The 12,584-nt window shown below is 51.6% G+C and overlaps 4 protein-coding genes across 4 annotated transcripts; all 4 read right to left on the bottom strand.

Moving 5' to 3' along the window:
* Positions 1–1,699: 1,699 nt before the first annotated feature.
* Positions 1,700–2,631, bottom strand: folD (Bifunctional protein FolD; the record flags this gene model as incomplete). The annotated part of the gene is made up of 2 exons (XM_014690530.1): positions 1,700–2,404; positions 2,464–2,631. 2 exons carry the CDS (start codon positions 2,629–2,631, stop codon positions 1,700–1,702), a joined length of 873 nt encoding a protein of 290 aa, XP_014546016.1.
* A 1,850-nt stretch (positions 2,632–4,481) lies between these two features.
* G6M90_00g103310 (uncharacterized protein) lies at positions 4,482–5,074 on the bottom strand (the record flags this gene model as incomplete). Its single annotated transcript, XM_014690531.1, has 2 exons — positions 4,482–4,824; positions 4,890–5,074. 2 exons carry the CDS (start codon positions 5,072–5,074, stop codon positions 4,482–4,484), a joined length of 528 nt encoding a protein of 175 aa, XP_014546017.1.
* A 3,490-nt stretch (positions 5,075–8,564) lies between these two features.
* G6M90_00g103300 (uncharacterized protein) lies at positions 8,565–10,140 on the bottom strand (the record flags this gene model as incomplete). Its single annotated transcript, XM_014690532.1, has 2 exons — positions 8,565–9,650; positions 9,703–10,140. 2 exons carry the CDS (start codon positions 10,138–10,140, stop codon positions 8,565–8,567), a joined length of 1,524 nt encoding a protein of 507 aa, XP_014546018.1.
* Positions 10,141–11,541: 1,401 nt separating this feature from the next.
* G6M90_00g103290 (uncharacterized protein) lies at positions 11,542–12,201 on the bottom strand (the record flags this gene model as incomplete). Its single annotated transcript, XM_014690533.1, has 3 exons — positions 11,542–11,748; positions 11,832–12,086; positions 12,145–12,201. 3 exons carry the CDS (start codon positions 12,199–12,201, stop codon positions 11,542–11,544), a joined length of 519 nt encoding a protein of 172 aa, XP_014546019.1.
* Positions 12,202–12,584: the final 383 nt, after the last annotated feature.

Below are 12,584 nucleotides of genomic sequence, written 5' to 3'. Positions count from 1 at the left end.
AAGCCCTTGCTCTTTTGTCGCTTGTTGTCACTTGACCATGCTTGCGTCTTGGCGAGACGTGACGACGCTTCCAAGGGGGGAAGAGAATCAATGCTTCAAGTCGCGACGTTCCCGTTTGCAATTCATCTGCAACGACCAGCTGGACGGGCCGGGACGGACAATGGGGACCGGGTGGCTTAGCTGTCGACGTCAGGCTTTGGAAGGCCATTACTTTTCTGCGCCATCTTCATTTCCGGGGCCTCCACTGGTGTGGTGTCGTCAATATGGAGCGAATCAACACCATGTGGCCTGGGCTGTCAGAAAGGATGACCGCGTGCCTGGATACCCGGGTAGTCGTGTATCGTTTCTACCCGTGCTGTGTCTCAAAGCGTCGTTATGTTTGAGGTTGATGGGATCCATGCTCCCCCAAAGTTGACAGACAGGCAGGATAGTAGAAAATTAGTCGATATTTATTATTTAGCACTGGCCCCCGTCGGTCTGTCGTCAGTCTGAAACTCTCCTTTGACATCTGCAGGTCCTCCGTCCTTGGTACACAGATCCACATACTATGTCCTTTATTTGTCGACGCCGAGCCACACCGTTGGATACAAGAGTAGCATGGACAAGGATAAACTAGAGTTCAGCACCGAGCTGCCCCAGTAACCTGGCCATAGTACAGCCCAGCTCGAGAAACCACAGAGAAAGAGCGGCAGCGGTCTTTAGTTAGACTCGGGCAAAATATGCAAACGCCCGGTCGCCTCTGGACAAGATATCCTCATGGACATTTTGCCTCTCAACGACAAAATGAGATACTAGTAATTGCTCGCGGTTGAACTTGCCGAATTTCCCTTAAGCGGTTTAAACGCGGACCCACACAAGAGTGGCCCAATCAACCGTGTACTAGTGAGTCGAAAAGCAGTTTAGAAATTAAGCAAACTGCATAGATTGGGTAAATTCAGCCCCGTGTTTTCGATGCATTTTCAAAGACGAGGAAAGTGCGCACTGCTGGCAATACTGGAAAGTAGGAGTGGTTGCGATTATTGATAATAGGCCCAATTGACGAAGTTTAAACCTAAATAAGTGGTAGACGGTCGATACCCCGCAAATTAGCTAACCGGAAAGAAAGGCAACCGCAATACTGCAACGCGCCACAATTAACTGAAAACACGCATCAAAACACTTGCTTCGGATGGACAAAAGTCATCAACGCAATTGTCCTTCATCTCAGCCGGCATACTTTGCCTCGGGGTCAATCGGGCCAAGGACTCCTTATGCCAACCTGTTCCAGCGTGCCTAAACTCGCTCGCGCCGTGCATCATGAAATCCGTCTTGAGCCACAAGCTGGCCAAAGGCAAAGTCAAACGTTGTCCAAATCGCATGTCAGCAAAAGGTACGCGCTTCGTGTCTTGAGCCTCTACAGCCCCAGGTTGGTGTGTGAATCAGGCGCAGAGCGCGAGTTGTGTCGGGCAGTGGTCTGTTGTCGGTATACTTAGTTAATTGGAGGCTGTAAGGACTGGTGATATTCGCGACAGATAAGTATGCAAACATTTGTTGCTATCTGGCGTTGCCCACGAATCATGACTGGCGATTTTTGGTATTCAATCATGGGAAATATTGCATGCATGGGGCGCAAACAATATGGAAATAAGTATTGTTAGGAAACAGGAATATTTGTATGCCGTTTTGACGGGTAAGTGATGCATTCGGCCCTGGGAACAAGCTACTGACATATACAGCAAAATCGCGACTCTTTCCGTGTCAAAAGCCGTTTTGCTCTAATAGTCCTCTCCATCATCAACCACGGCAGCACAGGCAGCACACCACCGGGTGTCGGAGCGACGGCAAGCTCATCCTTCTCAAACACTGTGTGGTCAAGGTCCCCCACGATGACGCCCTGTTCCGTGGAATAAAAGCCAAGGTCGATAATTACCCGCACCTCGGGACGGATCATACGCGGCTTGATGAAGCCAGGCCCGCGATGAAGCTCCGTGATGAGCATGGCTGGCCGATCAACATGCTCTGAACCGGGTTTTGCGTCACCCGTGACTTTGGGAAGATTGGGAGAAACGCTGACCCGCGGGTAGTGGTGCCTCATGTGCGACGTGAAACCATCGGTGATGATGTTGCCAAAGCCCACAACGTGTACGGCGGACTCACACAACACACGGCTCCTCCCATGCTTGGAGAGGAGGCGACCAAGGGCGTCAGCAGCAATGTTGCTGGGCTGCCCCTCGCAGTACTCCTCGATGTGTTTGTCCGGGTCGATGGACGCCATGATCTTGGGCTCGTTGAGGTGCTCCGGCAGTGGGCGCTGAATGAGTATACCGTGCACCTGCTCGTTTTCGTTGAGTTCTTGAATCTGTCTCTGGACATGGCCCGAGGAGGCTTCGGGAGAGATTTCGTAAACCCAGTATCCGACGCCCGCCTGGAAACGTACGCACTCGGTCAGTGAAGCTATTTTGCGGCTGCGCAACACCAATGTACCTTTTCAGCAACGTGTGCTTTAATTCGGACATATTCCTCGGCAGCAGGGTCTGTATTGAAGAACACGACTGCTAGGACCGGGTCGATGCGGCCTCGGCGGCCCTTCCGCAAGCACCATTGCTCAATATTCTTGATGACAAGGTGTCCTTCCAGAAGGATGGCTCCCATTCTTCCTCGTCAGCAGCGACGCGCGGGTTGCGTCAAATAAAAATTTCGCTCAATGCCAACGCCTACGCCTGAGCTCTGACTTGGAAGGGGCAGCAAAAAAAGAAAAAAACAAGGAACGACGGACGAGACAAGCCAAGACGCAAAAGACAGTATTGTGCGGATTACGACGGCCGCATTTCTACGGTACATCGGCGAAGTGCATTGTCCTGGGGCTCCAGCCTTCTTAATACGGAGTACTACTTTCGCAGCATTGGGTCGAGAAGCAGCTTGCATACTTGGTGTAACCGGCTTCGTGACACTGCTGGCCAGCGCGGGCCGCCCAGCCTCTCCTTCCCGGGGGGCGAATCGGAGACGATGCTACTCCGAAAGGGGTGTTCAGATTCCTAGGTGGCCTGGACCTCATTTGCCGGATTTCAAGGCTGGCAAATCATGTTTGGTCTCGGTCAGAAACTGAGCAACGCACCTGGCCGGCCAGCCACATCCAGCGGCCTGACGCCCGACGAAGAATAGCCACAGGCAACCTTGACCGCAACGGAGATTGGTCTGATGCCTTGAACAGAGTGAGTACTCAAACACGAGATTCTTTGAACATCGTTGCGGCATCAAGTGCAACAGTACCTACACTGTGCTCTTTGTGACGTGGCGCCGTTTGTGAGACACGGATCGTTATCTGCGCGGGGATGTCATGGGCCAGACTGTGTGACGCGAACCAGGTGACGAGGGTTGGATGTGCTGCTACTCGAGAGCATGCGGAAAACAAGAGCGTTATCTTTTCCTTCAACTTGTAAATGTACGGAATGATCGTTACAGGGACATGGAACTAATAACGTACAATCAACTGCCAGGTCGGTCATCGCAGTTCATAGTGTAGGCATCTATGGGGAATTATTCCTCGAATTTAATTTAATTTCTTGTTCCCTCGAGGCAGCTTTCTATCTTGCAATACGTCTGGTCCTAGTCACACACACACTCCAGACACCAGAACGGTAGACGCCCAATATAATAGTTTGTTTTGCGGTATGCTGCTCCGCCTTTTGAATAAGCTTCAGTTTACCATGTAGCGCGATTGTATCTTCCTCCCGTCACACTCCTAAATACTAATCGCAATGTACAGCTGCACTTGTAGCCCAGCTTACCATCTTCGTTGACAAGGCCAGTCAGCTGGCATAGCCTTGATATACAAGGCCTTCATAAACCGGAACCCGGGATAGCAGTTGATTAGGTGGACAGATTCACGTTCTCTGTTAGAAGCCTGCCTCTTTTTTGTTGTTGTTTCCTCATCATGCCGTGATCGTGGCCGGCGCTACTTTGCTGTCCCCTGACCTCTTGAATCTCATCAGCTCGAGCCGTGTATACATCAGGTTTCCAAGCGCAAGAGACACGAGCTCCGATAAGGTACAGGTCTCTGACGACAAGGAAAGCAGCGCCGACTGCGGTAGATACAAAGTGTCCAGCGTACAAGAGCAGCGACCAAGCCGCTTTTCGTCGACAAATGGACGGCCTTGGATAAATGATACTGAGAATCGGCGTATGAGCTTGCGTGACAATGTACTAGGTCGTGACAGCGGCTGGTATAAAAACATTGGTAAATAACGCTACACTTCTATAGTTTCCCGGCCGATCCAGCGCAACACACAGACACCTAGTGTCAGACACTCAGGTAAACCAAACATTCATTATTCTTCAGGTATCGTCAGTTCCAACTACATCCCAAAATGGCCAACACGTGCTCTCGACGCCACTCCTCCCCATCATTATCCCCCTGCCACCCTAAATCCAACAATCTCACAAAGAGAAATTTGCATACAATCTTCAACCCTTAAAAAACCAGACAAGCCCCAGGATACCCCTTACTTGCCGGGAGGAGGTCCAGCAGGAGGGGCATAGCCGCCATCGGGGTGGTACGTAGTCGGCGGCTGCTGAACACCGTACTGCTGTTGCCCGTAGTAGCCATCATTAGGGTTGAACGTGGTGCCCGTATTCTGGGGAGCCTGCGCCTGGCCGCCGTACGGCGGAGGCGTGTTGTAGTACCCCTGGGGCTGGCCGTAGCCCTGGTTGTATTCGGGCTGGTACCCCTGGTTGTAGTTGTTCATCTGGTGCTGCTGGTTGGGGTCGTACTTGCCGGCGGGGGCCATCCAGCCCGTTCCGTACATGGGCTGGGCGCCGCGACGACGTCGGCGACGGGCGGTGCAGCTATATCTTCTGGTTAGTTGTTTGCGCTCTGTGAGAAGACGCGGGGTTGGGGAGAAAAAACTTACGCGCAAGTCATCATGATGAGCAGGAAGACGACGATGACGCCCGCGAGAACAACCCAGCGACCCCAGTCGTACCATCTGCTGTTGCATCTGTACCTGTAGCCGTAGCTGTCGCAGTAGTAGTATCTCTTGATGAGGCCCATGACGGAGGCCCCCGTTGAGGCGTCCGAGGTAGACGTAGGCGCCATGGTGAATTTTTTTTTTGCTCTTCTTGTGTCGAGAATGATGGAAGGGCGGGGGGGAAGAGGAGACTGAAGAAGAAATGTGAAGGCGACTTTTGATGCCAAAGCCGATGATGGATGGGCTGGTCGTTTGTTGGCGCAGCGATGGATGACGTGTTGCCCCGGCCAGGTGCAACCAATTGGGCTCGGCGGGACACACGGAATGCGGAATGCGAAATGCAAAGATGCTTATGTGGGCTCGGTCGGTTCGCACGCGACAGAGGTGAGTGAAGGCACGATGACGATGGCCGATGGAGATGAAACGTTTGATTTCTGGCCCGAGATTGCGAAACGAATCGATGGCTGCAATGAGCAAGACCAGCGTCCGGGGCGAGGGAGCTTTTGTACGTCAAGGCGACGGACGGCTGTTAGGGCGCTCGAATGTCGGGCTGAGCCACGGCGACAGACTAGCTGGACTAGCCGGCCGGGGTGAGTCTTGGCACTGATGAATCCCTCGCCCGGAGCTTGTGAACCAGCGACCGCCTGCGTGTCCAGAGAGTGTCTGCGCCGGGGTCGCCAGTTTGCCTCACGCAATTAAAGTTAGCCCGCATGCGCCCGCTTCATCTCGGTGGCTATGCGTGGGGTGGGGCCACCCTGTCGACCCTTTTGGGCTGCCGCAGCCAGCAAATCACATCGAGCCGCGGCCGACGCCAGTGGGGACCCTCAGCCCATCCGTGACAAACAATGCAGCTTTTCTCATTTCCTCGCGAGAACAGAGGCAGGACACTCGACGCAGCACGTCCAGATCCCACGCAAACAGAAACCACAAAATAATCACGGTGAAGGACGGCGTTCGTTTTTTTTTTGGTCGCCGTTCACGGGGTAAAAGTGACTGCTCACATTCTCTCTGTAGGCTGAGCAATCAATCCGCCAAGGCCGGCTTGCGAATTCTCTCATCCTCAGCATCATGGGTGGGACCCATGAGCAACGCCACACTTGGAATCAGTCAGACTAACATACGGAGTAGACAGGCGATAATGGATTGGGTAAAAAGTTGACAGGCACTCGACTGCCGTAACGACGCCCAACGTCATCCCCACCGACCCCTCTGGCCGTCGATGTCACTTCAATGTTCATCAGCCGCTCTTTGCTTACTTCGCCTCTGCGAACTTGAGCCCAGACCAACACACTGTCACAGCGGGAGCGTATTCCAAATGAGGGGAGAGGCTCAACGATGCAGCCCCATTGCCCGGGTTCGCTTCCGTGCCCGGTCATGTGTTGTTCTGGAAGAACTTTGTCTCGTAATACAGTTAGTTCCCTCTTCGCACGAGCATCGGTAGCGAGGACCATAAAACATTTCTTGTTGAAAGCATTGTGGTCGGTGCGACAAGATCCTTCCTCGCATGTTTTTGTTGTCTTTGGCTGTTCAGAGCATGTCCAGGGCGTACTTGAAAGGCATCTGAACAAGTCAATGCTCTGTACACCAAACACTTTGACGCACAAGTAGCTCAGGCCCACGAGAATGACGTGCATGTGTACAGAGTACGTGCACATGGCTTTGTCGTGCTTTTTGCCGTGACGTCTGTCGGGCTCCGATTGCAGACCTGCATGGAAACCGATCTCATTGGCTGTGAACCCACGCTTATGCCTGTGGGTGTGGAGCTCACCTTCAACTCCCAACGTTGAAAAGACATCTTCTACAGCTGGATATGAACTTGTCAGTGAAACTCGTTCTTTGTAACCACATCTAGGGCCGGATACCTATGTGTACACCGGCCTCTGTAGCTCTCGCAAGTTCAAAGCCTTCCATCTTATGCAATGAAGCACAACATCAAAATCGAGGAGATGCCAGAGCCGGGCAGAAGCAGATTCGAAGTAACGGGGAGTTGTCACAACCGGCCATGAACCCAATCAACTTTTATCTCGGCAAACGATAAAGTTCCCGGCGCTGTATAACTTTCTTTTCGACATTACGACAGATGTGAGACCATGTTGAGTAAAAGTCATGAATCTCCAAGGCAGTTGTTCAAGGCATGGGGGACGCTTGATCACCGAGATGCAAAAGCAGGACCAGCGCAAAGTTTTCATACCGTTTACACGCCGCAACGACACCACAACCAAATGTCTTCCGTCTGCAATCCAAGTCATAGTAAGCCACGCACAGGCTTTCAGAAACACGAGAAGAGCGCATATGGTCTGCCAAGCTCACGCGGTACGGGAGATAAACAGCAAGAAATACAAGTGACGCAAGCTACACATTTACCCGGGGTCGACAACCACCCTTGGTACATTTCCAACTTTCATTTCCCTTCGTAACAACCTCTAGATATCGATCCAGCCTCCCCTAGGCAGACACGTCAGCGCCGCGCCTTCCAACAGAGCTTCAACCAACTGCATAAGAAGCCGTACAGAACCATCAACCAGCTAGGCCCCCAAGACGTGAAGAGAGCTTCCTCCCAACCCATGTGATGAGAAATCTTCCAGTCTACGGTTTACGATTTACGTAAATTTGTTTTTATCTACTTGCCAACGCAGAAGGGAGGCGAATACGTCCGCGAACCAAGCCATGTGGCGTGGCCCCTTTATGCACATCTGTTCTCAGCAGAGACATACGAGGCTGGCCGTTCTACCCAGCACCAATAAATGTATATTGTGATCTAGTAGATTCTCACTCTTTTCATTTCCTCTCCTCTCCTCAAAAAGAGAATTATACCTGCTCATTTAGATAGGAGTCAGGACCGGCGGACGTACCAACAGTACCAAAAAAAAAAACGCGAAGCCGAGACTAAAGTACGGCGCCGATGCAACCTTTGGCTACGAGCCTCGCAAGTAGACTAACGAGGCAACTCAGAACCAACAAGAGAAAAAAATGGATTTATTCGAAAATACACATCTCTGCCTGGAATGTCTGCCCATTGGTCGCTCATGTCACAAGCTTGAGCCCCAATGAGAGATTATGCATCTTGTGCCACAAAAAAACAACAACCAACATCACGAGGCAGAATACCACTCGACAGCCAATCAACCAAGATACTGTCATGCAGTAGGTCGCAAAAACAGGCCTCGACTCTAGGCAGCAGGCGCGACTTTCAAACATCAACTGAGGGGGTTCGACGCCCCACCGGACTATAAGTAGAGGCAATGTCGGCGCATAATGTCCATAGAACTCGGAATATAAACACCAAAATCATACCAGACAATATTCGAACCATATCGAAGTGGAACTTTAAATCTAAATCTACTTAAACAAATAGTAAGTTGCCTTCTTCAAGAGCACAACAAGTCGCTAACAGCGGCATGCCCAAGGATCAAGATGGCAGACAAGCGCGATGCTCATTCCTCGGCCAGCTACACCGGAGTGGCTCAAGAGGCAAGCTTCGGGGTGGTTATTAAACCTTCTGATGCGGCACTGGCCGTATCGTCTGGCAAAAGCACGCAACAGGATCGACTCAAAAGGAAGCAGGAAAGAGAGGCGCGAGAGGCCGCAGAAAAGTCCTCCAAGTAGCGCGACTACTGTTCATTCAGTATATAGTCGACCTAGTTTCTGAGTATAGCCATTGAAATCAGAAATCTTCTTCTCGACAATGTGCTGTGACTTCCGTCTCCAGAGTAGTGCAAAGGACTTATCCAGTCCAGATATGGTTTCTGAAAACTGTGGTACAAGGTGATCATACACCAGGTAGTAGGCCCCATTAACAGACTCTAAGCTATGCCAAAACCAAGTACCCTTTGACTGCCACATTTCTTCCATGATCCTTGAGAGTGGCCAGACTAGCTTGAATCTAGATTCCTCTTCTGAGAAGGCGCGCATAAATTCTTTCCGGATGCCGTCGTATTCAGTCAAGTTCTGGCCTTCGTGGTTGTCCACAATTCCGTCAATGCTCCGCCCCGTGAACCAATACGGGGCCGACAAGGCCTCTGGAGGTAGAGCGCATAGCCATTCTAGGTCAAGAAGGCAAGTGATATTCCAGTCATCATCCACGAAGACATTGCTTTGATGAAGATCGGTGAGCTGAAGTAGGAACGGCCCATTTCTATATTCCCTTTTAATGTAGTTGTGGGAGAGGGTGCGAAGCATCGTACGAATTGCCATCTGGGCCCGGCAGTCATGCTCGTCATCTGCTGCACTCTCATTGCTGTAGAAATAGTTGTCATGTAATGTGATCATGTCGGCAACATACGACTCGGTGGAACAATACGTTTCTTCATGATCTATTGACGGCTCGGCCCCCCAGTTTTCCAGTAGCGCAGTGGCTGCAAAACTAGGTCGATTTGTCAGTGTTACAGTGCAGTCGTCGTGAAATCGAAATGAGCCTATTCTGGGCTGTGGTATCCGGGCCAGCGATATCATAATGCGGGCTAAACCATGGAACAGTCGATTCCGGTGGGACGGGTCATGCCGGTGCATATTCCACGTACTTGACAGCATTTGCCCAACATCTTGTCCTATATAGTCTAACAACATGTACTGAGTTGGCAATGTCGTAGGTGAAGTCATAGGGGCGTATGATGAAAGAGCCGGATGTTGGAATACTGATCGAAAGACTCGCAAGACGATACGACGCAAGCGCATGTACCATGGGAGTCGGGCTTCATGAGTAAACTGCGCTCGATTAATAACGTGTCCATCCCCAAGCTATGCTCAGAATACATACGTGACCATTGGAAGTACTAAATCCATATAGCTGTGGGATGCGAATATCTGGACAGTGTTCCTGCATCCAGAGGTATGCACCGACCTCGCCTCGCAGCTTTTCGTCCAGAGACGCCGAGTCACGGAGCGCGAAAGGCATGGGGCAACGCATCAACACCCTTCTTCCGAGTCGGCGCGACTTCACCTCGATAGGAATACAGACATTGAACTTTCCTCGAATCCAATCCTGAGGGAGAGCGACGGAGCATTCTGCTCCAGCGTCCAGCCCGAGCTGTTTCTTCGTTATTGTCGCAATAGACTCCCGGTGGCTCCATAAATCGTGATATAGCTGCTTCGCCAGTGCGACTTGGTTGTGGCGATGGATTACATTGAAGTCCAGATTTTTCGCTTCTTCAAAGGTGACGGATTCATGGTCCAGCAGCGGTATTGTCGATGCCATGGCTGGAGCTCAGCGTCCAGGGACTGGTGTATGTACGTGGGTAAGGATGATGGCAGCACCTGACAGAAGAGAGAGGTATGACCAGGCCCTATACAAGTCGACTAGTCCTCGCCTGAGGAATCACTGCACCACCGACCACGCATTTAGAATTGTTTTGTGTACGGAGTAACTGGCAGAAATGCGCATTGATGCCTGGGAAGTTGGTCGCTTTCAAGACGGCGTTGGTTGGACGTTGGAGACTGGAAGTTGATTGGCTGGGAAGCATTCAGGGGCGGCGATATGGAACCGTTGACCCCAGTGGCCCCAGTGCCGTCACGAGCCAGTGTCGGCGCCTTCCGTTTTAGTAGGACCCCAAAATCTCGGTTCCAGTCAATATTGGCCACCATGAGCGGCTACTCATTGATATCGTGCATGAGACTAGCATGCAAGCATGTATCGCAGAGGCAAAGCTTCAGCAAAGTTCCCGCACTACACAACCAAACCACTCAAGATGCGCGCCCAGTCTTCATTGGCCGGAGACTGTCCAAGATAAAATTCCCCTAAATACATTTCTTATGCCCCAAGGGTTCATGTCTACGAAATCTCAGCAAGCAAAGGCAGTGCATAGGCCACAGACAAACATTTCCCTGGACTCTCTGAACAATTAATTACCTGTGGTCTGACTGCAGAAGTGTTTCTCGGAATCAAACATTACTACATAGGTAGGTAGGCGTGGGTATATAATCGTACAAAAATGCCCTCCCGCAAAAGCAAACCGCTGAGAATGCGACGCTGGCGTCCTGAAGTCAACAGTCGGAAGCGACTGCCCTAGAGCTTGCCTTGTAGGACTATCTCAGGCTCGAGAAGATGCATCAACTCATCCCGTCCCCTTTCCCCTTCTCATTATCCATGTCGTTTCCAACCCGTTGCCGAGGAGGACAGAGTAGTCGCACAGTCAGGAGGCGTAAAACCCATCCAAAGGAAAGAACAAATCGGCTTCTGCTCCAGCAGAACAAGTCCAGCTCCCACTGCCCATAACGCAGAAGAACGAGCCCGAACTCGATATTCTCAGTATCGGGATACAATACAAATATGAGCCTCTGCCGCCATTGTACTCCCATCTCATCCAGCACCATGTGCCTGTCTGTCTCGCCCGCGGCCACAATGGTATCGTCATAACTTTGCTTAGGTCGTAGGTCGTTGCCAGAAAGAATTATCTGTCAATAGTACTTTTGTTTAAAGAAGATGCCTGTCATGAAAACAGCAGCAGAGGTAATGTTTAGTCAATGAAAACCAAAGACGACATTGGACTTGATGAAATTAGTTGTCCGAGTACAAGTTCCCTGAAACGCCTTGCAAAATAATCCCCAAAGTTCATCTATGTGAAAACGATCCAAAAATTCAAAACAGTAGGCCCACGATTTACAGACCGGGCTTGGGAAAAGAATATCGATGGCGCCGGAGCTCGTCGGAGGCCTTCATACTACGGTCAGCAGCCTGTTGCTTGGCGGCTAGGGCGTTGATCTTCTCGCGGGCTCTCATGAGGCTGCTGTTGTCCTGCTGCTTTATCTTGGCGCGGATGTCGTAAAGAGCCATGAGGGTAGATGCTCTTTCCAGGTCATCGTCAACCTAGACGTTTGTCATCAGAACTGAAATTCCTTCGCGTGCTGCTTAAAATGGGGGCAGGGCAGGGAGCGCATAGGCTTTCATACAATAGACTCGCTCAGTCGAGGCGTTCCAGGAGATGAGTTTGCGGCAGATCCAGATCGGGACCCTGAATTAATCAGGATTCGTCGACCTAGCTTGTCAAACTTGGGGGGGACACCAGCCTCGGATGACCACGATCGCTTCATGTTGGTCGGGCGCGGCGGTTGAGGGCTCGGTGCAGAGGTCTTCGGTTCGGCTAATTGTTCTGCCTTGACAATGGGGACATTGGCGTTGACGATGGCGGCGGCAGCCTCGGGTTCCTACAGCGACGAGATTTAGACAAGGTGCGTTGAATGCATCCAGGTGGCAAACACCTACCGCAGCTCCAAGATTGCTCAAGTCAGCGAGCACCTGAGACAGCTGGAGACTCTCCATGGCAGTGGCGCGATGACGAAGAATCCCCAGGGGTGTAGAGTATCAAGGGGAGGCTCGATGCCGGGTCTAGGCGTCAAGGCCACGCACAGGTCAGAGATGTCGACAAGGCTCGTCGTGGCAGAGGCCTCCTCGGATGCGAGGACAGGACAGGACGGAGCAGTGTAAGGGTGGAGTGGTGGTCGTGTGCCCTGCGGTGGAAATGCTGATTGTGCACACGACGGCAAGTCTTTTCTGGATGGATTGGCGGAGAGTGTGACGATAGATATCTTGACAAGGCTCCTGCTAAAAAATGAAGAGACGAAAATTTGCGAGCAGCGACCGTACGCGGTGGACTTGTGTGTTGTGTGGTGTTGTGTGGTGAGTCCTGCCTGGGGTTTGGTGGC

The sequence above is a fragment of the Metarhizium brunneum genome, chromosome 6 (genome assembly GCF_013426205.1).
Source record: "Metarhizium brunneum chromosome 6, complete sequence".
NCBI lineage: Eukaryota > Fungi > Ascomycota > Sordariomycetes > Hypocreales > Clavicipitaceae > Metarhizium > Metarhizium brunneum.
Note: the sequence above shows the minus strand (reverse complement) of the source record. Positions and strands in the feature narration are given on the sequence as shown.